The sequence below is a fragment of the Acipenser ruthenus genome, chromosome 3 (assembly GCF_902713425.1).
Source record: "Acipenser ruthenus chromosome 3, fAciRut3.2 maternal haplotype, whole genome shotgun sequence".
In the NCBI taxonomy this organism is placed as follows: Eukaryota; Metazoa; Chordata; class Actinopteri; order Acipenseriformes; family Acipenseridae; genus Acipenser; species Acipenser ruthenus.
In genome coordinates this window covers 32,500,078-32,523,046 of record NC_081191.1, presented here as the reverse complement: position 1 = coordinate 32,523,046, position 22,969 = coordinate 32,500,078, and the positions used below count along the sequence as shown (strand labels likewise).

The 22,969-nt window shown below is 37.3% G+C and overlaps 1 protein-coding gene across 2 annotated transcripts in view; it reads left to right on the top strand.

Annotated features, from left to right (window-relative positions):
- The window catches only part of tent4a (terminal nucleotidyltransferase 4A), a 28,344-nt gene extending 6,502 nt beyond the window's left edge, over nt 1–21,842 (top strand). The window contains exons 2-13 of one of the 2 annotated variants that reach the window (XM_034058439.3): nt 8,909–9,032; nt 10,186–10,232; nt 11,320–11,440; nt 12,855–12,962; nt 13,952–14,080; nt 14,230–14,443; nt 14,686–14,812; nt 15,204–15,307; nt 15,524–15,708; nt 16,383–16,529; nt 18,541–18,702; nt 19,733–21,842. In XM_034058439.3, coding sequence (XP_033914330.3) covers nt 8,909–9,032; nt 10,186–10,232; nt 11,320–11,440; nt 12,855–12,962; nt 13,952–14,080; nt 14,230–14,443; nt 14,686–14,812; nt 15,204–15,307; nt 15,524–15,708; nt 16,383–16,529; nt 18,541–18,702; nt 19,733–19,912 — 1,648 coding nt within the window. In that variant the 3' untranslated portion in view covers nt 19,913–21,842. The remainder of the gene's footprint in view (nt 1–8,908; nt 9,033–10,185; nt 10,233–11,319; nt 11,441–12,854; nt 12,963–13,951; nt 14,081–14,229; nt 14,444–14,685; nt 14,813–15,203; nt 15,308–15,523; nt 15,709–16,382; nt 16,530–18,540; nt 18,703–19,732) is intronic. The other variant, XM_034058440.3, reaches the window with a different exon arrangement.
- The last annotated feature ends 1,127 nt before the right edge of the window (nt 21,843–22,969 follow it).

Sequence of the window (22,969 nt, the reverse complement as noted above, 5' to 3'; positions counted from 1 at the left end):
CAGATGATTTAGCATTTTCCGATCTCGGAACGACCAGGGAAATATGGGGTCAGCAGATCTTGAAGATAAGGTCAAAGACCATGTAAGGCCTTATAAGTAATAAGAATTTTTAACTGCATGTGGTTCGAAACCCCTGCAGCATCCTGCACTGAAAAGATTGATTATGGAACATTGATATTCCTCGTGTCGCTCTAGTCTGTTCAAAGCGATGAAATAAAAGAAAACATTGCATGCTGTTACTGCAGAATGCTTTGGAACTTAAATAATGTGCCCGACATTGCAGTTAATTGTTGTGATCAGTTGCATGAAGATGATCCATTGCCTACATTCTTACTATGCCTGTTTTATACCTAAATATATACAGTGAAGTTACAGTGTGTATTGGTTTAGCTTGAAATGGAAATAGATGCCATGTGGGTTTAGTACATTATCTATGCTTGGTCTAACTTAAAATATCTGCTGGATTTGATCTTGAATATTCAGTTACAGTTGTTCAGGGTTTGATTTTAAGGGATTTTTCTCACTCAGACAAGTACAAGGCAGATCACTGGTTGTCTTCAAATTAAAAAAAAAAAATATATATATATATAAATAAAATGTAGATTTGCCTGGATAATTAGAGCCTGTGTTTTTTTGCGAATATGAAATACCACAAAATAAAACAAAATGCAACATATAAAACGAAAAATCATTATAAAGCAACCATAGAATGGCATTTTTTAATTGGGAGCTTACATTGGATCCCTGTGCAGTACAGAATTGATTTTAAGATTTTGCTCTTAACTTACAAGGCCCTGAATGGATTAGCACCTAGTTATTTGCAGGAGTTGCTGACCCTGTATCTTCCAAACCACACTGAGATCACAGGATACAGGCTGCTGGTAGGGCTTTTTCTTGTAGAGCATCTAAATTATGGTATGCTCTGCCTTCATTTGTCTGGGAAGCTGGGACTGTCACAGTTTTCAAATAAATTTATAAAAATGCCGTTTTTATAAAATGGTTTTCTTATCTGGGTTTTAATGTAACTTTTTAAAATGGCTGCTTTTGTATTGTTTATAAATCTGTATTTAAATGGACTGAGTTTGGCAGTCGTATGTGTGACATGCTATACAAATGTATTGTGGTTCTTTTTTTCTGCTGTGTACTGTACAGTGTTTTATGATACTTTTCTATAAAAGAGAGATAGTAAAAATACTTGCAGTCGTAGTTGTCAAGGCTCAGCCGTTACCATAGACACAGTCTGATGGGAAATGGAAGCTCTGTCTAGCACTTGCACAAATGTATAATTTGGAATTGTGATGGAAGAGACGTTTGCTTCTAAAATGCATAAACAACTTTGCATGACAATTAAACAACGCTGCAAAGAATTTGCGCATGAGGGGATGTATGCAGCTGACGGTGACAAAATAATGATGTGCAGATTTTGTAACTGTCGGCTGGAATGGGAGTCAAAATATACTGTTAAGCATTAGCTGTTTATTCCTTTTGGCAGGGAAAATATGGCTTGTTACTTGTAATATGTATTGGTATGCTAATTCTTTTATTTCAAGTGGTGCAAACTTTGCACTGGAGCAAATGCTGTTTTGGTTTTGAATGAGTGACTCTGCTTTCGCTTTGTGAGAAACCCCAAGCTTGTATACTGGAGCCCTGCTTCAGTGCAATGGGATGCAATTCCTATTGTTTTTTTTAATGGGTAGATTGCTGTATGTGCAATTTATTATGACAAACCCACAATAGTAGAGCTGTGTGTGTGTGTGGAGGGGGGGGGGGGCTCTGAGGTACCGGAACGCATGAGAAAAAAAGTGACAAACACAATGTAGCCAGACAATGTAACTATACCCTGTCTTAAGGTGTCATCTTTAGCCTTGGCTACAATGCTTGCTGCCACTAAATGGGCCTTGGTTCGGGCATGTTCAAAAACCTTTTTTCTGAGGGCTCTTTGGTTTTTTTTTTTTTTTTTTACGTCGGAGGCAGAGGACGTTACTGTACATTCCACCCACTCTTTTGCTAGTTTCATCCCACCAGTTTTCCTGACCCAAGCTCCCTACCTTTTTGCATGTTGTACAGCCCAGCTTTGAATTTTGCATGACAAGCCAGGGGTTATACGTTTGCTTTTACTTGAACTGAGCCTCCGTCCAAACTGCACCTGCTCCGGGCACTTCGTCGGTGGATGCACTGTCCTCCCTAGTGATGTGTAGTTCGTGAACGAATCGTTCTTTTTGAACGACTCACTAAGGTGAATGATGGGAATCGGATCAAAGTCCCCATTGAATCGGTTCTTTTGATTCACCCAATGAACAAGCTGCGTGGCGCACAGGAGTCGAGTTACCAGCCTATCAAAAGTAATGAAATGATTCCTTACCTCTCAAGTCTGGCTGATTTGTTCGTTGTAACAAGGAAACTGGGTTGTCTCTCAGCTCGTTGAGTGTTATGAAACTGAAGACCGTCTGTGCCATGTTGGATCCAAATTCCCGCTTACTTAGTGCATGATAAGAACTCTGTGTGAGCCAGAATGGTGTCAGTTACATCCTCCACACCATAGCTATATATCTATGATCCAGACTGTGTGTACTTTCTAGAGTGCTTCACGCTGTCAGAATCTCAGATTACAAGTTTGTGCACCATAATTTTTATTTTTTATTCTTACCGTTCTTCTTAGTCTACTATGTACGTAACCTTGTGTAAGTCTGCCAAACAAATCAAATATAAAATGAACCACTACTAGTTGTATCCTATGTGTGTTTGTTATTTTTTATACACATACAAAATTAATCATATCTATAGTTACCTATTTTGCACAAATTATGATTAATACTTGTCACCTTGAGTAAAGTCAGCCAAATTACTAAATATTAATAATAATAATAATAATAATAATAATAATAATAATAATAATAATAATAATGAGATATACACCTCATTTCCAAAATAAATACAAACATCTACTGGTATTGTAACGTTATTGTACCCAAGGCTTAATTATATAACTTGCGATTACATATTTGACCTTGAGGAATGAATGTATTTTGTACATGACAATTTACAACTACGGTTAAATATTTGATAATTGAATAATGACGGCGATTCACCTTAGTCCACAAGTTGAAACGTAGTATCAGCTACGTTACAACAACCTTTTAGGAGGATATTGCACATTCTAATTTTCTTAAACGTCTATTATATTTTACACGCACATTACATTTTCTAAATGTTATTTTACTGTGTTAAACACAAAAAAATACTAAATATATACACGTTTGAACTTTGTTTATATAAAATGTACATGTTGCGGTTATGGGTGTGCTCAGTGGCGACGCGTAACTGTTGATAGTGGGGGGGCACAATTTAAAGTTCCTGGTGGTATGCAATGTTCAGGGTCAGTAGACAAAGTAGTTTTAATTACCCCAAATCTCTCGGGTATTTGTTAACCACATAGCAAGTTTTCCAAAAAATAACACAGCGACGACTGCACCACAGTAATGAGACGACTAGCGGGTGTTCTTAAATCAGAAAGAAAACAGAGCGACTTCCTGGGTTGTGGCGTGCTAACTTTCCATTCATAATAAACATAGCCACGCCACCTTGCGGCTCCCAATACGAAATGCTTTAACAAACATATGACCTAATCCTATTATTGTGACAAATAACCATTAGCTAAAAAATAACACATGTAAATGACAATAACAAATTCAATAACAAATGTACATGCTTTAAAAACCTTACCTTGTCAAAAGAATTGTAGGCGTCGGTCCTTTCTGCTTGCAAACCTTGTTACAACGTCCAGTATGTTAACAGCGTGTCCTCCTTTTTCAATCTGTAGTATTGCCAGGTTAGAAACACGAGCATCTGTCATTGTCGTCCTCAGGTAAGTTTTCAGTTGCCGCAAAGAAGAAAAGCTTCTCTCAGCCGATGCTGTAGTCACTGGGATAGTTAAGTAAAGCACGTAGAGTTTGGACAGATTTGGAAGGGTGTCACGCAGTGCCATTTCACGAAAGAATCGCAGTCTTTTTTCCAGCTGGGTGCGCTCCTCTTCCTCATTACTCTTGTCAGCAATGCCATCTTTAAACATCCGGGAAAACAAATTGATTTCAGAGTTCAGATCTTCTTGATCAATACTGTAAGTGGTGGAAACAGCGCCAACACTTTCATCTGATGGGCTCTCAGAAGAGAGAACGTCTGCAAGGGACTTGAAAATAAACAGGTCATTCTCGGAAAAGCGGTCTTCTACTTCCTCAATAAGGGTATCCAGAGTGCTGTACAGTATTTCAGTCCTGTAGTAGTCCTCAGGCTTTTCAAAAGAGGACTTTACCCCTCCTCCCAGTTTTGTGGGAATAACCGGTTTGCGTGACACACAAGGGCCAGAATAACCATTTTTCTGGCACTGTTCATTGACGTGATTAAAGGTTTGGGATGCAAAATCATCACTTCTCATTTCCTTTAGTACAGACACTGTGGATTTAGCCATCGCCATTGCTGTTTGATATGTAAAGTCTTTTGATTGAAGAAATTTGGACAGGTGGTTTGTTTGCATTAGCACTCTCCGCATAAAAAACATGCAGTACAGAAAATTGAAGTCTTGCACATTTCTGAGAAGTGCATAAGCTTCAGTTCCAGCTTTTGAACCCCCATGTGCAATTTCGTTCAGAGCTTGAACCATTTCATCAACATTTTCCAATACAGCTCTGATAGCCTCGACTCGACAGTTCCAACGAGTGTCGCTGAGTGATTTAAGAGTAGCTGGCCCCGCAGAATACGTTTTTTGTGACGTAATTTTTTCAAACACAGCATGTCTCTTTGAGCTTACTTCAATGAAATTTCGTAGAGCCTGGAGAATTCCGAAAGCATTTCGGACAACTGGAATGCAGGAAACCATGTCCACTACGCACAGATTTAATATATGAGCATAACAGTGAACATAGTAAGCTAGAGGATTTTCGCTAAGTATCCGTGTGGCCACACCTTTGTAGGGTCCTCTCATGTTGGCGGCTCCATCATAACATTGACCTCTTAGAGCTGAAATATCAAGTCCCAAGGCTGATAATGTACTCTTGATCAGTGTGGCAAGTGAAGCCCCGTCCGTCTGCAGCGTCCTGTAGAAGCCAATAAACCGCTCCTGTATTTCAAATGACTGGTTTACGTAGCGCACTATGAGAGCAACTTGCTCGTGTCTTGACAGGTCCATTGTTTCGTCTGCAATGATGGAAAACACTTCAGCTTTTTTTACTTCATTTACGATTGAATCTGTTACTTGTGAAGCCATGATTTCGATTATTTCATTGTGACACGAGCTGTGAAGGTCTGTGCAGTATTTCTCTCGGTTAACCATAAATCGTTGAATCAGTTCGTTGTCTGTACTACGCAGTTTCATCAATTCCCGCAAATTGCCTTGATTTGTGGAATCCATTCCCTCTTCGTGTCCCCTCAAAGGTATACCCTGGCGAGCGCAAAATAAAGTACTCTCTATTACAGTTTCTAAATATGCTCTGTTGTCCGCCACTCTTTTTTTCTTTTGACTATCAAGCTGGGACACAACACTCCCTGTTTTACAGGACTGCAGCCTACCCTTCCATTTAGCAACGGCCTCTAGATGAGCTTCACACTTTGAATGTTCCCGAAATCTTTCATTTGCTTTCTTCCATGTTTTAAAACCAGTAACTCGAAATGCCAGGTCACCGTTTGGCCCATTGCCAAATGCTCGACAGCAAAAGCAGAAAGCTCTGTCATCACGTACACTGTATTCAAGCCATTTATACTCATTGTACCACACTTGCCTGAATTTTCTGGTTTTGATCCCACAGGCACTGGCTGGAAAATCAATTACTGGCTGATACGGGCCTTCTTCGATATATTCCAAAGCTGCATCCGGTCCAAGGCAAGGGTCTCTTTTATCGACAGACTCGACAGTTGCTGCACCCGCACTAACCAGAGCGTTTGAAATTGTATCGTCACTCTCGTTGCTGCTAACATTCTGAACTACAGAAGAGTCAGGTTCAGTTTCTGTTGATTTCTCTGGCGTTGGTGGTTTAGATTTTTTGTTGTAAAAAAACTCCAAACTTAGCTGTCTTTTTGCTATTTTAACATATTTTCGAATGCCGCGCTGACTGAAAAAGTGTCTCTCACGAGAACAAGTATAACGGTGAACGGTCAGACACTCGTTCTCGCGAGAACAAATATAACGGTGTGGTTATGTTAATAAGGTTTGAAAGTCTGAAATAAACTACTGCGCACTCACACATTCTCTACCCACTTACGAAAAACATTAAAACAAAACAAAAAAATATTATATATGTATATATATATTAATAATAAAACCTGGCAGAAGTCTGGAAATCTCGGGGGGCACGTGACCAGGCGTGCCCCCCCTACGCGTCGCCACTGGGTGTGCTTCAACGTGTGATTGATTACATGACTAATCCCAAAGGTTTACTGGAAGGAAGAGGAATTGGGCAAACAGCATTTTGCTATGTGCTGAATAAATACCACGGATTAGTTCCACAAATACCACTCGTTCGAGCCTCTCTTTTTTTGTTGTTGTAAAAAACAATGAGTGACTCCAAATGTAGAGAAAAAAACACCTAAGAAATGCAATTGACTATTTTTTTTTTTAAAAAGATTAAATTTAAATTAGATTGATACTGATGGCTAAACAATGCTAATGGTTCAAACTGTTATGTTATCTCCAGTATTCTAAATACATATTATTATTTTTTTGTCACACTATATTTAATTTAATGTTTATGAACCCAGACAACCAAATATAGATTCTCCCTAGCTTTTGTGATGTGCAGTTCGTGAACGACTCGTTCTTTTGAATCAAATGAATCGAGTCACTAAAAATAATCAAACTGCCCATCACTACTCCTCCCAGACCCCGTCCCCCTGTCCCGCCGAGTCTGACTCACTAGTAGGGCTACTAGCTAAGTGGAGGACGTGCCGGTGGTGATGTTGAACTGGCGGAATTAGCAGCGCAGACAGCGCTGCTAGCTAAGGCATCACCACCAGGAGCAGTTTCCCCCTCATTTTTGATTGGGCTTTCCTTTCTCACGACACGTTTCAGGCTACGTGACGTGATTATGTAGGGACCTCTCGCTAGCTGACCACCACTGTTTCAAGATCAGTTACTTACCTCACCGGCCCGCCCCATAACCTCAGTGTACAAATAAGAGAGCAGGTCTGGGAATCGGTGTGACAGGATAGGATGCGCTTTTACGGGGTCGGGAGAAGTAACGAGGAGACGGAGGCAAGCACTGTGTGTGTGTGTGTGTGTGTGTGTGTGTGTATATATATATATATATACACACACACACACACACACAATTTAGTGTTGACGTATATTTTGTATGTTTCAAACGTATTCTACCATAGCACTTCTCTTACACTGTCTTCTTGTTGTTGTTGTTGTTGTTATTGTTATTATTATTATTTATTTCTTAGCAGACGCTCTTATCCAGGGCGACTTACAATCGTAAGCAAATACATTAAGTGTTACAATACAAATTATGTTTCAAACGTATTCTACCATAGCACTTCTCTTACACTGTCTTGTACACTAGGTATTTTGTACCTATTTTAGTGAAGCAGTACAACCGCTATATGTAACCCTCCCCCCCCCCCCCCCCCCTCCATTTATTTGGATACTATATCCTGCTCCATACATGGCAGCGGCATCATATAGAGTTGTGACATGTAACGATTTGGTTGGATTTTAATACAACAACTTTTGTTTACGCAATATGCATTAGACAAATCAAAAGATCAATTTTTGCATGTTTAATGTGTGACTTATAGTATTCAGACATTGTCAAACAGTTTCTGTTAACAGCGAAAAGGTTTAAAACTACCTTTTGAATTCCTGGCTAGTGAACAAACCTTCGAATACAACCCTACTAGAATTAAACAAATAATTACAGTAAAGTTAGTAAGAAAATACATCTTCCTTCACGGGGCAAATCCCATCCTTTTTGTTTAAAAGTAACGTGCTGTTAGACCTGAACACAGCGCTTGTTTAATTCAGATATTTCTGACTATTCTAGTGGCTTTCTAAAAACTGTTACAAGAAAACAAATACATTAGGACAAGATTACTGTACTGTATGTTCCTACAGTTACACACTATTGTTTGCACATGTTTTAAATCCTATGTCTTGTAGGCAAGGAAGATTTGAATAACAAAAATATTTTTAGCCTTTTTTATGCTATATAAACTTGGCCAATTAACTAGGAAAAAAGTGAGGCATAACAAAGTGAGAGCAAGTCTTACTGTAATTTGCTAAAGTGACTGTAGATGGAAGTTAGTATTCTTCAAAGGTCAGATCGTAGTCATGCAATACTGACAACCCAGAGGTACAGTACCAAGCCTTCAAAATAAGCTGATGTATTTCAAAAGATGAATAGAAAATTCTGTGTAATTCAAAGAAGTGCTGTAGTCTGACTGCATACTGTAGTATGATTTGAATGAGAAGAATGTTTACTTGTGGCACTACTATACTGCTACCTGTGCGTAAGATTAATGATCAAATTAAAACAAATCTATTGAAGACAAATCATGAAAGAAAAATTGTGATGGGTCTAATGCAAGGAAATTTCATCAAGCCTTGAACTTGCAATATCAAACATTAGACTTAATCGCTACTATTAAAACAAGACGACTCATGTCCTCGGGGATAGGAGCAAATTGAATCAACGGAACTGGCTGTCTCAAAATCATGGCTCCAAGGAACGCTTGCTAAGTGTCAACAGAAAGGACCAAGCTTTATAGTTAAATTAATCGATTTGGATTATTATCAGGGAAAACGTTATCAATGTTGGTGAAAAATCCTGTATGTCATTTCAGGAAAAAAATTTGACTTTATCATTTTGGTTTTATTTGAAAGTTTTCAGGGCATTAACAGTGTTTCATGTTATTCCAGCCTCCATGAAGAGATCATTGACTTCTATGACTTCATGTCTCCACGCCCTCAAGAAGCAGCTATGCGTGAAGATGTGGTGAGGAGGATAGAAACGGTTATAAAAGACCTGTGGCCTACAGCCGATGTAAGTACTAAACCCTGCACACAGACACAGCACTGGTTCAGTAGTCTGAAACAATACATCACAGCAATAACTGGGAATCTGCATTTTGAGTACTAATCTGCTTTATAATCTCCATGAACATCACTTAAGAGAACAGGTTATACAATAAACCCAAATATACAGCTTGTATTTTGTGTCTGGTGTTTCTAGGATGACACAGTTGGAAGTTTATAGAACAGGAAAATAATGTAGTTACTTAAATATACTTTCTATATGCACTTTTTGAATTTTTTTGTGTGCATTTTTTTTTAATAACTGTTCCTCTTTGACTTGCACTAATTAACAGTGATAAAATAGCGTGTTGCACAGTACTACTGTCTACTGTGTTTAATAAGCAATATTCATCGCTACGAATAGGTTTACTTTGTTTAAAATGCAATAGCATATTTTAGTGTTGTGTTTTAACCATTTAACATTTTAAATGAGCTTTAAACTACTGAAGTGGTTTTCCACAGCTCTGGTTTATCCTTTCAGAACAATCCCACTCCTTTGTACTTTGTCATGTTCTAAAATGACCAAACCAATGTGGTCGACTTTGTTAAATTGGGACAGCAACCTCTCAATATAGAAAGACACACAAATGCTCATATCCTTCTGCAGTAGCACAATGTGCGGGTTGGCTTTTTGTTATCAAGTACAAGATGTAGAAAATAATACAGGTATCCAATGCATGGCAATTCTAGGGTTAAATATTTGTGAACATTTTATTTGTAAAAGATGTTATGAGAAATATAAAAAATAAAATTGTGATTTTGAGCTTTTTTTTTTCTTTAATGAATTTATGTAATAAGGTAATAAGGGGCAGCAGTGTGGAGTAGTGGTTAGGGCTCTGGACTCTGGACCGGAGGGTTGTGGGTTCAATCCCCAGTGGGGGACACTGCTGTTGTACCCTTGAGCAAGGTACTTTACCTAGATTGCTCCAGTAAAAACCCAACTGTATAAATGGGTAATTGTATGTAAAATAATGTGATATCTGTATAATGTGAAATAATGTATAATGTGATATATTGTAAGTCGCCCTGGATAAGGGCGTCTGCTAAGAAATAAATAATAATAATAATAATGTCAATCATTCAATTTAATAACATTTAATACATCAAACCTTATTTTTCAGGTTCAGATTTTTGGCAGCTTTAGTACAGGACTTTATCTCCCAACAAGGTGAGTTCCACATTAAAAGTACATTTTCTTTTTATGTTGGTTTTGATTATATTAGTGATGCATGGTAAAATGTATCTACTGTAGTTATGTATTAGAGTGGGAGTTGGTAGAAACTACGCTGTAGTGTTTATTGCACACTTATCTACAATGTACTGTACCATTCAGTTCAAAGTTTTGGAAGTTACTCTTGTTAATAGTCATGGGCAGTGCAATACTTTTCAACATGTATTTCTGTATAGATAGACACTAATTCCACCTACAACATGCAGCTCTACTGTGATGTACTGTAGATTAGGAGAAATAAGCGTCTTCGCTTTTATTCTTGTTTTCCTTCATGTTCTGTTTGAAGAAGCAAAACGTAGTAAATGGGAACTCTTCAATTTGGAACCTTTTTTCTTTTTTTTTTTTTTTTTTTCTTTTTTTAAAATTTTGTAATCACCAATTATTAGTTTCTCCCAGTTTGGCATATCCAATTATTTTTAGGCTCAGCTCACCGCTACCATCCCCGTGCTGACTCAGGAGCGTGTGCCATCAGCCGAGCGCTTTTTTTTTTTTTCACGCTGCAGACTCACCGTGCAGCCACCTCAGAGCTACAGCGTCGGAGGACAACACAGCTCTGGGCAGCTTACAGGCAAGCTCGCAGGCGCCCGGCCAGAGTACAGGGGTTGCTGGTGCGCGGTAAGCCAAGGACACCCTGGCTGACCTAAGAACCCCCACTGGGCGGTGTTCTGCCAATTGTGTGCCGCCCACTGGGAGCTCCCGTCTAGGGTTGGCAATAGAATAGCCTGGTCTCGAACCGGCGACCTCCAGGCTATAGGGCGCATCCTGCACTCTACTCGGAGTGCCTTTTACCAGATGCGCCACTTGGGAGCCCCCATTTAGAACCTTTTTCAATGTTAGACTGAATGTTTACCTCCAAGGCCACTCAGGGTTAATAGGCCCATTTGGTTAAACAAAAATTGAAATTCAGTAAGTCAGCATCTTCAAACAGTCTAAAGTAACAAAATAATGTGTTGGATAATAAAAATATTGATATACATAAATGGATAAGCATTAGAAGTGTATTAACTTGTGGTTTGTCTTGCAGTGATATTGATTTGGTTGTCTTTGGGAAATGGGAGCGACCCCCTTTGCAGCTATTGGAACAAGCACTACGGAAACACAATGTGGCTGAGCCTTACTCAATTAAAGTCCTTGACAAAGCTACGGTAAGCCAAAAAAAGATGTGTGAAAATCTGGAAAGGGAATTTTACTGGAAATCTAAATAGAACTAAACTTCCATGAAGTTTAGCGATCTTGCGTGCTGTGTTTAAAGTTACCTAAAGATACAAGATGGTTAAACTCATTTTGGGTCAAAATCCTCCAGGTCAGTAGTGGACTGTATGTGGATCACAGGAGGCATTTGGTGAATCTTGGGGCATAATTGAATATTTGAAAGTTTCAGCAAATTAAACAAAATATTGTGCCCGAGATCTGTTGCCAAAACATAGCATTATTATTATTATTATTATTATTATTATTATTATTATTATTTGTTTTTTTAGCAGACATCTTTATCTAAGGCGACTTACAGAGACTAGGGTGTGTGAACAATGCATCAGCTGCAGAGTCACTTACAATTACATCTCACCCGAAAGACTGAGCACAAGGAGGTTAAGTGACTTGCTCAGGGTCACACAATGAGTCAGTGGCTGAGGTGGGATTTGAACCTGGGACCTCCTGGTTACAAGCCATTTTCTTTAACCACTGGACCACACAGCCTCCATGAACTAGGCTACTACAGGCCCTCCACTTTTTTCCATTATTGGGTGGTGAAAGACAAAAAATAGTCATGTGATGGGAAAAGGAAATATAAGGATATTCTGCATGACTCTATTTAAGCATCCCCTTTAGGGAAGCTTGTCTTAGAAACCATTTAAACTGTATTGACCTCTTTCACTTTGACCTAAGCTCACCATATCATGTGACCTTTTGGTACCAGGCCTCATACTCGGTACACAGGTGTTCTGTGATTTTTTTAGGGCTTGCACACTCGTGGGTGTCGTAATGTTTGGTACTCGGCTGCATTCTTTTTATTTGCTTTGCCACTGTTGTCCAGTAAAAATGAACCCTTTCACTGAATTCACAATAATTCAGACCATAGTTGTATTGTATGATTCTTAAAGTTCTATTACATTTGGTGTCCTGTGAACATTAAATGTTTCTGTGCTACATTTGTTTTTAACCTCTGTAAATCCAAGATACAATCTTTTTCACATTTACATTTTACTTCAGCTTTACAAACCATTTGATCTAATACGACACACATCTTCGATAATGCTACTCAGGATGCTTTGTTTTTGTTTGCGTTTAATTATGTAAAGCAAACAAATGTCGCGTTGTTTTGCAGTGGTTTTGATTTAATCAGGGTTTGTCATCGATGAATATTTGTCATTGATTTGATTGTTTCTCCCTCAAAGCACCATTTGCCTAAATGTTTCAATTGGACTGAAAGATTGTTGAACATTTTCCAATTGCTGAACACTCTACCAGAACATCCTTGGCCTTAAATTTAAATAACTGCCTAATTCGACAATGAACATATCCTCCAGCATACCTAACTTTATTTGCCTCACTTCCCAGGTACCAATAATCAAACTCACTGACCAAGAGACTGAAGTGAAAGTAGACATCAGTTTCAACGTAGAAACTGGCGTGAAGGCAGCTCAGTTTATCAAGGGCTACATTCAGGTAATGTACTGAAATGTTTTTGAGCTAGACTGCACACAGTATTTTATACAGTGGTGTGAATACCTCTGTGGTATTGGTTAGTATTGTTTTTAATTGGTTTTCTATTGGTTCTAATGCAAGAACTTGCAACTCTTCTGCTAATCTGAGAATTTTAGATTGTGTTATACGTATAAATTAAAATTGGTTCACAAAGTACTCAATGTTTACTTACAAGATTTTAACTACTCTTGTTAGCAGTATTTGTCTACATATTTTATTAACTTTGAGTTGGAAACCCTGCATGACTAATCGCTGGATGTCCTTGTCTAGCTTTTCAGACATGGTTAAAGTCTGCCTAACTTAACTATTGGCCACATCTGAAAGAAATATATAATGGCGCTGATTCCTGTGTTTTTTAAAATGCCGGGAACTTCCCTGAAAGAAATACAATTGACGCCTGGCAGATGCATTATAGCAGCCTGTCAAGGGCTGGCCCTTGGAGTGAATTTCTAAGGGGATTCTTCAGCAGCCCATACTGTACCTCCACAAATCATTTGAAATACCAACATGTTTTTGATGTGGAAACTACTAGGGCAAAATGTTATGGTTCCTATTACTCTTAAGTACTCATGCTTGAGATTGCACCCTTTCTGATATTATCTTCATATTTGGTACAGTTTTATTCTACAATTCTCTCAATTTCAGTTGCGTTGCATTACAGAAACTTATCGCAGTTCTTCATACTGTATATGTATCCTCTTTATAACCACAACTTAAAACAAAAAAAAATTCATGATGTTAAACTATATTCTGTAAAGTGCCATTCTCCTTACTCTATGCCACTTGGAATTTTTACATTAATAAATTGTTTCATGAGTTATTAAACTGGTTATTTGTGCAGTTTAGTAGTCAATAAAACATTTTCTTAATATTATGCTGGTCACTGACATACAATATGTGTGTAGTTCAATGTTTGCCTGACTGTTTCTTTTTGTTTTTTATCTTCTCAGAAATATACCATCCTGCCTTACTTGATATTTGTATTAAAGCAGTTCCTCCTTCAGAGGGATTTGAACGAGGTTTTTACGGGCGGGATTAGCTCTTACAGCCTCATTTTAATGGTCATCAGCTTCCTGCAGGTAAGGTTCTGTCAAATTGGTTTCACTGTCTTCCAAGATTTTCCAGGTTTTAGTAGATGACTTATTCTGTCCCTCTACGGGATCCCCATTCAACATTTTAATCGGCATGTTTGTTGGTTCCCAACAATTGTTTCCTTGTATTTTGACAGTTGCACCCAAGAATTGATGCCAGAGGACCCAATGTCAATCTTGGCATACTTCTGATTGAATTCTTTGAGCTTTATGGAAGGCATTTCAACTATTTGAAAACCGGTATTCGGATTAAAAATGGAGGTGCTTATGTTGCCAAAGAAGAAATCATGAAAGTCATGGTAAACGGTTACAGACCGTCAATGTTGTGCATTGAAGACCCTTTCTTGCCAGGTAAAAACCATTGAGTGTCCATTTAATATGCCACAATCTGATGTGGTCACGTTTTGCCCAATAAAGAGCACTTAGAATTGTGCTGTTTTAATTATAGTTGATCAAAATATATTGGAAGCCAATTTTATTAAATCTTTGGTGGGGTCAATATTGTTTTATTGCCACGTGTGGTGTTTACAGTCCTTGGCTAGCATCAGCAAAATCCTATTTTTGTATCTGCTGATTTGATTTTTATCTTTCAGGAAATGATGTGGGCAGGAGTTCCTATGGTGCCATGCAAGTGAAACAGGTGTTTGACTATGCTTACATTGTGCTTGGTCATGCTGTATCGCCACTTGCAAGGTCTTACCCCAACAAAGACTCTGAGAGGTAAACTATAGCTTTTCCCTGAATGTTCCCCATGCAGTAGTAAAGTTTGTATTTTAATATTAGTGCCTTCTATTTTATTTTTATTTATTTATTTATTTATTTATTTATTTATTTCAATGCCTAAATACCATTTGAAGGGCTTCTAAGGCAAAACTTCTTAGCAGTGACACTTGCCTGGACAACTAAAATTTATAGAGAAATGTTCCTTACAATTCAGTTGGAATTAAACTGCATTAGAAGTAAGTTTAGGGATCAAAAAAAGCTCATGTTTCCATATGTTACATGCTTGTTGCTCCATGTCTAAAACTTCGTTTCCATAAACATATCAGTGATTATTATTTTATTTATTTATTTAGTTTTGGATATTTTAAAAGTTTCTGTTTTCTTGCAGCACTTTAGGTCGAATAATTAAAGTGACCCAAGAGGTTATAGATTACAGGGAATGGATCATAAAGAAGTGGGGAGGGAGAAGCAGCCCACGGTTGGATACTTGTGGTAAGCAAAAACAGTTCTAGTATTCTGGAAAAGTATGCACTTTTAATTTCCATATTATTCCTCCTCAATTGTGAGCTTAGCTACATTAGCTGGACTAAAGGTTGTGTGATTTTGAAACCTTGTTTTTTTTTATGTTCTGTAGTACTTGCTGTATATTGACCTCTGCCAGGAATGTATATACTAACATGGCTTATCGTACTACAAATGTATGCACAGATCCAGGTATAAAGACATCTGAGCAGATGGAGCACAGCAGCCTGAATCTTGTGAGTGAGCAACTCCAGAACCGTGATTCTGTGTCGCCACGCAGCATGGATTCCCCGATGTCCATGTCCAGCCCCCAGCAGCACTCCTCTGGCTCATCGGCGTCCTCTGTCTCGTCGCTCTCTGGAAGTGACATTGTAAGTAAAATGCATGGATGTAAAAATAGCTTAATAACCTTTTCTGTTGAGCATCTTACAAATTGGTTTAAAAAAAAAAAAAAAAAAAACTGCAATGACATCTTCTGAAATTTAGACTCTGGGGATGCTTTGTATTTTTTGTTTTGTTTTGTTTAGTGCAAGACACTGGAACTATTCAGCTAAATATCCTAGGGTAATCTTTATGTAGATACTTGGTGCTGAAAGATTTAAGCAGGTAATGCAATAACATGTATAGGTGTTGGCCTATGGTTAATCTAGAAATAGCCCATCATTTGCTGCCTCCACCTACCAACTCTTGTTAGGGTTAAATGTCCACAACAGCAATACAAAGTAGTCAAGTGACTTTGTTACACATGAATATCATGTTCTCTTACATTAGCGCTGAAAATCCATCACGTCAACAAAAGTAAAACTGACAAGCAGAGTGTTTTGCAAGTAAAGTGAAATTTTAAAATATTTCAGAGTAACCCTGAGAAATATTAAACAACAAAGGTGGGTTTATAATGGTGTTCATTTGAAAATTATTTTGCTGACCTGCTTGGTGAATTGTATTGGGCTGAAATATATACCTAAATATTAACTTAAATTCCCTTATTTAGGATGTGGCACAAGTCACAGTGCAAAAATTAAACATAATTGTATCTTTTTAAAAGGACTGTGATTCAACTCCTTGTCCAGCCACGAACATTCACCCATTTCCAATCCAAGCACTACCGTTGGCCTCGCTAGCGCCTGCACTGCAAATGCCAATTGGAAAGCCAAATCTGCCTGGGGCATTGATAATGTCTTCCAGCTCCCAGGTAAATGCTACTCCTCTAAAAGCAGAACTGATGTTTAGTAAGAAAACAATTTGCCCGTCACACTTTAGCCCTTTACCATTTTTACCGTCTTCCTCAGTCCATTTTATTAACACTAGAACCGCTGGTTTTTCGAACCGCCACGTGGGTCACTTTGACCCATACATTTTTTAAAACTGCTTCGTTTTGAAAATGAAAGACATACTGTCGAACATATCTAACGTTTGCATCAGAGAAATACCATATTTAAATGGAAAATTAAACAGAAGGCTTTATTTTTAAAATGAGTGCATATATAGCACGACTACAAACAGTGAAAAAATATAATAAAATACACATTTCAATAGAAACGTGTATGTGTGTATATATATATATATATATATATATATATATATATATATATATATATATATATATATATATATATATATATATATATATATATATATATATATATATATATATATATATATATATACATATACCCGTGTACAGGGGTAAACGGGTATATGTACACACAACTATAAAACTGAAATCATTGCTTCTAATACTACATAAAAAGAAAATATAACAATACTTCCGGTATGACGGCTGCATTGTACTCTATGGAGGAGTGTACGCATCTGCCAGCTGACTGCCTGCATCCAGGAGCTGTGTTGTAAACACAGATGCAGTTCCATTGAACACTATTGTGTAAACTGGTACATACAAACCTGTAAAACCAAAATGTTTTTTTTTTTCTAAAAGTAATATAAAAAAAGAATTTATAACATACATTTCATATTAGGCACAAGTTGTAATCCTACCTGTCATTTCAGTTTGCTGTATGCATCTGAGTGCAGCTTGCCGTATTCCAAACAAAGTGAATACTTTCAAGATTAAATATTTCCTTCTGATATATTCCCAGTTGCATTTGTGGAACAAAACGAAGGATTGTCGTCTCCCAGGTACATTGAAAAATAAGCAACTAGGCTTTCACTGAGTTGTCATCTTGACAAATCCACAATCGTAGTAATCTCTGTCTTGTAGTCGGTCTACAAACAAAGGAAAGGCTTGAAATAAAAATAAAAAAGTGTGCTAGGAGGAGGAGGCGTGTTTGCTGCATCTACAAAAATAATAGAATATCTTACGTTATATATTAAAAAAAAAAGACATGTATTGTAATGCATGGGTCACAGTGACCCACGTGGCGGTTCTAGGTAGAACTGTTTATAACTATCATTTTTGCTATTCTGGCTATCAAATGCCATCAGGATATTTAATTCATATATTTAGAAAGTCAAAAACAGACACACAAGGACCTTTTTATTTTATTGTGTTACGTGTTCCCATGTGTTGCTCCAACTGTTTACATAAGGTGTGTGTGTGTTGATATATATTTTTTTATATTTGACCATTTTTTTAAACTTTTTAAATTGCATTCCCTGCCTCCAAGATGGCTCCCCATGTACCTGCATGGACCTCAGAACTACATTTCCCATCATCCTACTGCTCACATATGTAACCTAAATGGATTTGCCAGTGAGCAGCAGGGTGATGGCAAATGTAGTTCTGAGAGGTCCATGCGGGTACATGGGAAGCCATCTAGATGCAGGGAATGCAATATAAAAGTTTTAAAAAAGTGATCAAAATGTAAAAAAAAAAAAAAAAAAAAAAAAAACACACACACACCTTACTTAAAAAGTTGTAGCAACACATGGGAACATGAAACACAATAAAATAAAAATGTCTTTATGCACCCTGTTAACACCAAAACAGTAGGCACCAGCTATAGTCTGTCTCATAATTCTTGTGTTTTACTTTTGACTGGATGTGATGCTTGAATATAAAAACTGCCTGTGAAGCTGCTTGTGGTGCAATTACATTTTAAAATGTTCTAGTAGAAGAGAAATGCAGTTGTATTTATTATTTCTTAATATAAACACCATGTGCTTTCAGAATCTTGTACTAGTTTGCAGGTTAGTGTGCATTGTTTGTTGTAAATATAAATGAGTGATGCATTTGCCCTTTTCAGGCTAGACTGTCCATGCCAGGTGCCCTTGCTGTTAAGTCACTGCCTGGCAGACATGTTTGTATAGAAGGGGCACCTCCTTTGAATGTGGTCTTTCATATGCCCCCTCCGGCTGCTCCTCCTGCCCCACCCAGCCCTCTGCCAAGTCCCCACCTGCATCACAAGGTAGGTCTCTTTTAAAAAAAAAAAGCTACTTCTGTTTTCAACTTTTGTCATGTTTTCGGCTTTGCCCCACAGTCCTGTTCATTCTTGCACTTACCATAGATATATGTACAGTACACTATATGGGGACACATTTGACAACTGTGCATCTAAATGTGGCACTTCATCTTTTAAGATGCTGTTTGTTAACTTCTGAGTTTGCAATTTTCGCCTGTGTTAATTAATAATCAGTGCGTAGACTAGCATTGATTTATAGAACACAGATGGTAGAGCATTCAACTATAAAGCCCATAAACTATGGAATGAACTGCCAGGATCTGTAAGGCAAGAACCAACTGTTTCTTGCTTTTAAAATTAAACATATTTGTCCCATCTGGCTTGTACATTTTAATTGTATTTCTTGTTTTCTCTGTTTTTATTTATTTTATTCACTTTTTTTCTTGTTGCTACTTTTATTATGTTATTGTTCAATTGCTTATTGCTACTTTTTAAAATATTTATCAATGTTTTTTATCTAAATAAAGCGCTTTGTGGCAATTTAATAGTGAAAGGCGCAATATAAATAAAAAAAGATTGGTTGATTTGATAGATAGTGAACTTCGGCATCCATGTTAAGTCCCAGAATGCTTTTAGTTCAGGATTTTCTGGATTGCTGAACTTCATGTCATTTTAAATCTAATGGTTGAATTACTGTGTTGTGGTGATTTTATGGTTTCTATCTAAATGGTCATTGTTTGTCTGTTTTAGTTTCTAATCCATAAATGTTATCTTTTAAGTTTCACAGAGGTTCACATAAGATTAAGATGTTTGTCTCAAATTTGTAAAGCATCATCAAAGCTGGTATTTACATTTTTACAGACAAATCAGAGTGTGTATATATAACATTCTTATAAATTTTATATTGGTTACACAATTTGAGATATTTCTACTGATCAGGTTATATTACACTGTGCTGTGATTTAGAGACGTCATCATGGCCAAATTAAATTGAGTTTTTTGTCCCATTCCACCCCCCACACCCACCTTTCTGCAGATGCACAACGGGCCAAAATATTCCATAAAAGAAGTCAGTATCCCAGGGACTGCCCACAACCCCATGATGGGGGCCATGAAGCAGCCTGTTAATACCCGGGGGCAGAACCAATACAACCGTAACACCTGGCGAAGGAGGAAGCACACGAGAGAAAGCTTACCTATCAGCCTTAGCAGATGAGAAGATTGCTTCCATGTCTTGAAGCTGGAGTTCACTGACCTATAATCATTTTTATAAACGCCAGACCGAGGAACAAGACCAGCATTCTCTAATTCGGCCAGTGGGTATGCCTGTATATCCGCGGCTGATTCTTTGCATGTTTCCTGTATGGTGGTCAAGAAACCATCTTGCAGATGGTATTATTCAGTGCTGAGTATCTGTGAAGACTTGTTTTTGGATGTTCATATTTATTTTTTTAAACCATGTTTTTTCCATTCAGTGATGGACACAGCTCATGTTGATGACCTACAGGAGCATGAGGAAGCAACAGCGCTTCTGTTTTAAGCACTACTGTCAAATAAATGGAAAGTTAATGACTTCTGCCCTTTTGTCTTTCGAAGATGACCTGTCCCAGATCATCCTGGCAAAGCTGCCCTTTTCTTTTTTTCATACTCATTGCAGACTTTTTTTACTATGTACATATGGAACAAATTGTTTATCATTTGTGCAATAACTGTTTTTAGAAGAAAAAAAAGTTGTATTTAATTTTTATGGATGTCATATGTTTAAGTTATATTAATGTTGAAATGTTTATTTTTATTTTTTTATTATTGCTTTGAGTTTACAAACCTTTCCCAGGTTGCATTCTTTTCAGGTTTAACATTTTAAATGAACAGAGGGTGGTGGGTGTGGGGGAGGGGGAGAGGAGTCAAATGAAAGCACAGTAAATTAGGAACAGATTCGGTGTTAATGTATGTAACCTGTTTTTATGCAAGGGACCCATAAAAGCATTTGCTTAAGTGGTGCCCAGTAAACCGAATGTGGAGAAAGGAATTATTTTGATTCCGTTCGGGGAATCTGAAGAGCAGTATGCATTTGTTCTGTTAAGAGCAACACAATCTAATCAAACCTTACCAAGTACTTCAGTACCTGTATGCGTTGCCAGACGTATTATATTTTTTACAGTATTGCAACGTGGTGCAGCAAGTATGTAGTGCACACACTGTATTGCTGGCACGTAGAAGTTACTGATGCATACAGGTATACTATGCAAGTCGTCGTCGCCCCCCCCCCTCCCCCCCCCCCAATTTAATTAAATTTTCATGGTGACCACTTGTTACCATTTTGAACTAAGGATTAGACTGCCTAGCCATGAGTTTTAAAAGCACCATGGTGGTACCAATGGATAAGTCACAATCTTCCATGATACCTATTTTGTGTAAGTTTAGAGGAGCTATTTGTTTTTAAATTGCAGTTACCTATCTCCAATGAGCACTACTAGGCAATATATCTTCCAACAGTGGCTGAAAATGTACTTTAAGGGGCTTTTCCATAACTTCCAGAATGTTGGTTTTGAAAGACTTAAGCAGAGTTTCATATGCTGCTGTTTTAAAGGCATAACAAATTAGATTGGCATATCTTTAGCAGCAAGAAAGCCAACTGCCGTTTTGCCCGTTACATGCAATTATTTCGATAGTAGTTTTCACTTTTGTTACTAGATTCCAGTGTAGATTAGCAATTTACAGTTGTCGACAGTCATTTAAATCTGAAAAAAAGACTAATAATTAGACCAAGTGCATTACAGGAAATACCATCATGTTCCATTCTACAGTATATGGATTTATCCAGGTTTATGTAAACATGTAGAAGTACTGTACAAAACAGTGCTTTTGTATTTATGCAGACAATACTCAAATTGGCTTTTGCTGTTACTACCTTTTAAATCTGGCAGACATTTTTGTGCTAGATTTCTCACATCATGCGCCATTCGTCATGAATGATGAACCAAACATTTCTTGCCTGGCTGCCACTGTGGTTATATCTTAACTGGTCACGACACAGAAGGAAGTATCATGTTTAAAAGTTTGTTTTGTTTTTGTTTTTTGAAGACTACATTTTTATGTAAAGTTTTTCTATTCTTTGATTATTTTTAATAAACTTCTTAAAACAATTACTTTTGTGTAGGTCATTTTTAATGCGAGAAGAAAAAAAAATGCCAACAAGGAAAAGAGCTAAGTGTATGGCTTGTATATTAAGCACCTCAAGAATATGGTATCCTGAGCTTGATCATGCAGTGGCTTGTTGAAAAACAATATTGTCAAGCTGTCTGTGCTCTTCAGGTAGGAAATTATGGCAAGCAAAATTATCAATTAGAGATATCAAATTGCATTTTAAGATATCGTGAAATATTTAGATATCTGTAAAACATTTCCAGATATCTCAAATTGAATTCCAGATATCTTTAATTGTGGAGTTTTGAAGATATCTAAAATTAATTTTTAAAGATATCTGTAAATCAATTTGAGATATCTAAAAATGAAATAGATATCTCAAATTGATTTACAGATATCTTTAAATACTATGGAAACCATATAGATTGTGCTAGCATGGCACGCCAACCTGTCATTTAGAGATCTTAAAATGAGGGTTTAAGTTATGTCTAAATAACTTCCTGTTTATTTAAAGATATCTGTAAATCATTTAAAGATATCTTAAAATAATGTCCTGTTCATTTAGAGATATCTCAATTATTTCCAGATATCTCTAAATAGCTTCCTGCTCATTTGAAGATATCTTCAAATGATTTAGAGATATCTCTAAATGAATAGGAAGTTATTTGAAGATATCTCTAAATAGATTTTAGATATCTTAAAATGATTTAGAGATCTTTAAATATTTGCCTGTGATGCAGTTACACCTGCCTCCTAGGGCAGTAGGAGGCTGTGTGGTCCAGTGGTTAAAGAAAAGGGCTTGTAACCAGGAGGTCCCCTGTTCAAATCCCGCCTCAGCCACTGACTCATTGTGTGACCCTGAGCAAGTCACTTAACCTCCTTGTGCTCCGTCTTTCGGGTGAGACGTAGTTGTAAGTGACTCTGCAGCTGATGCATAGTTCACACACCCTAGTCTCTGTAAGTTGCCTTGGATAAAGGCGTCTGCTAAATAAACACATAATAATAATAAAAAGGACTGCTGGCACAATATCATCCTCATTTTTCATTTCACCAACCTGAGAGAAATCTAGGCACAGATAAGTATCACTTATATCTGATTGTATCCGATTTATCTGACTTTGCTTGT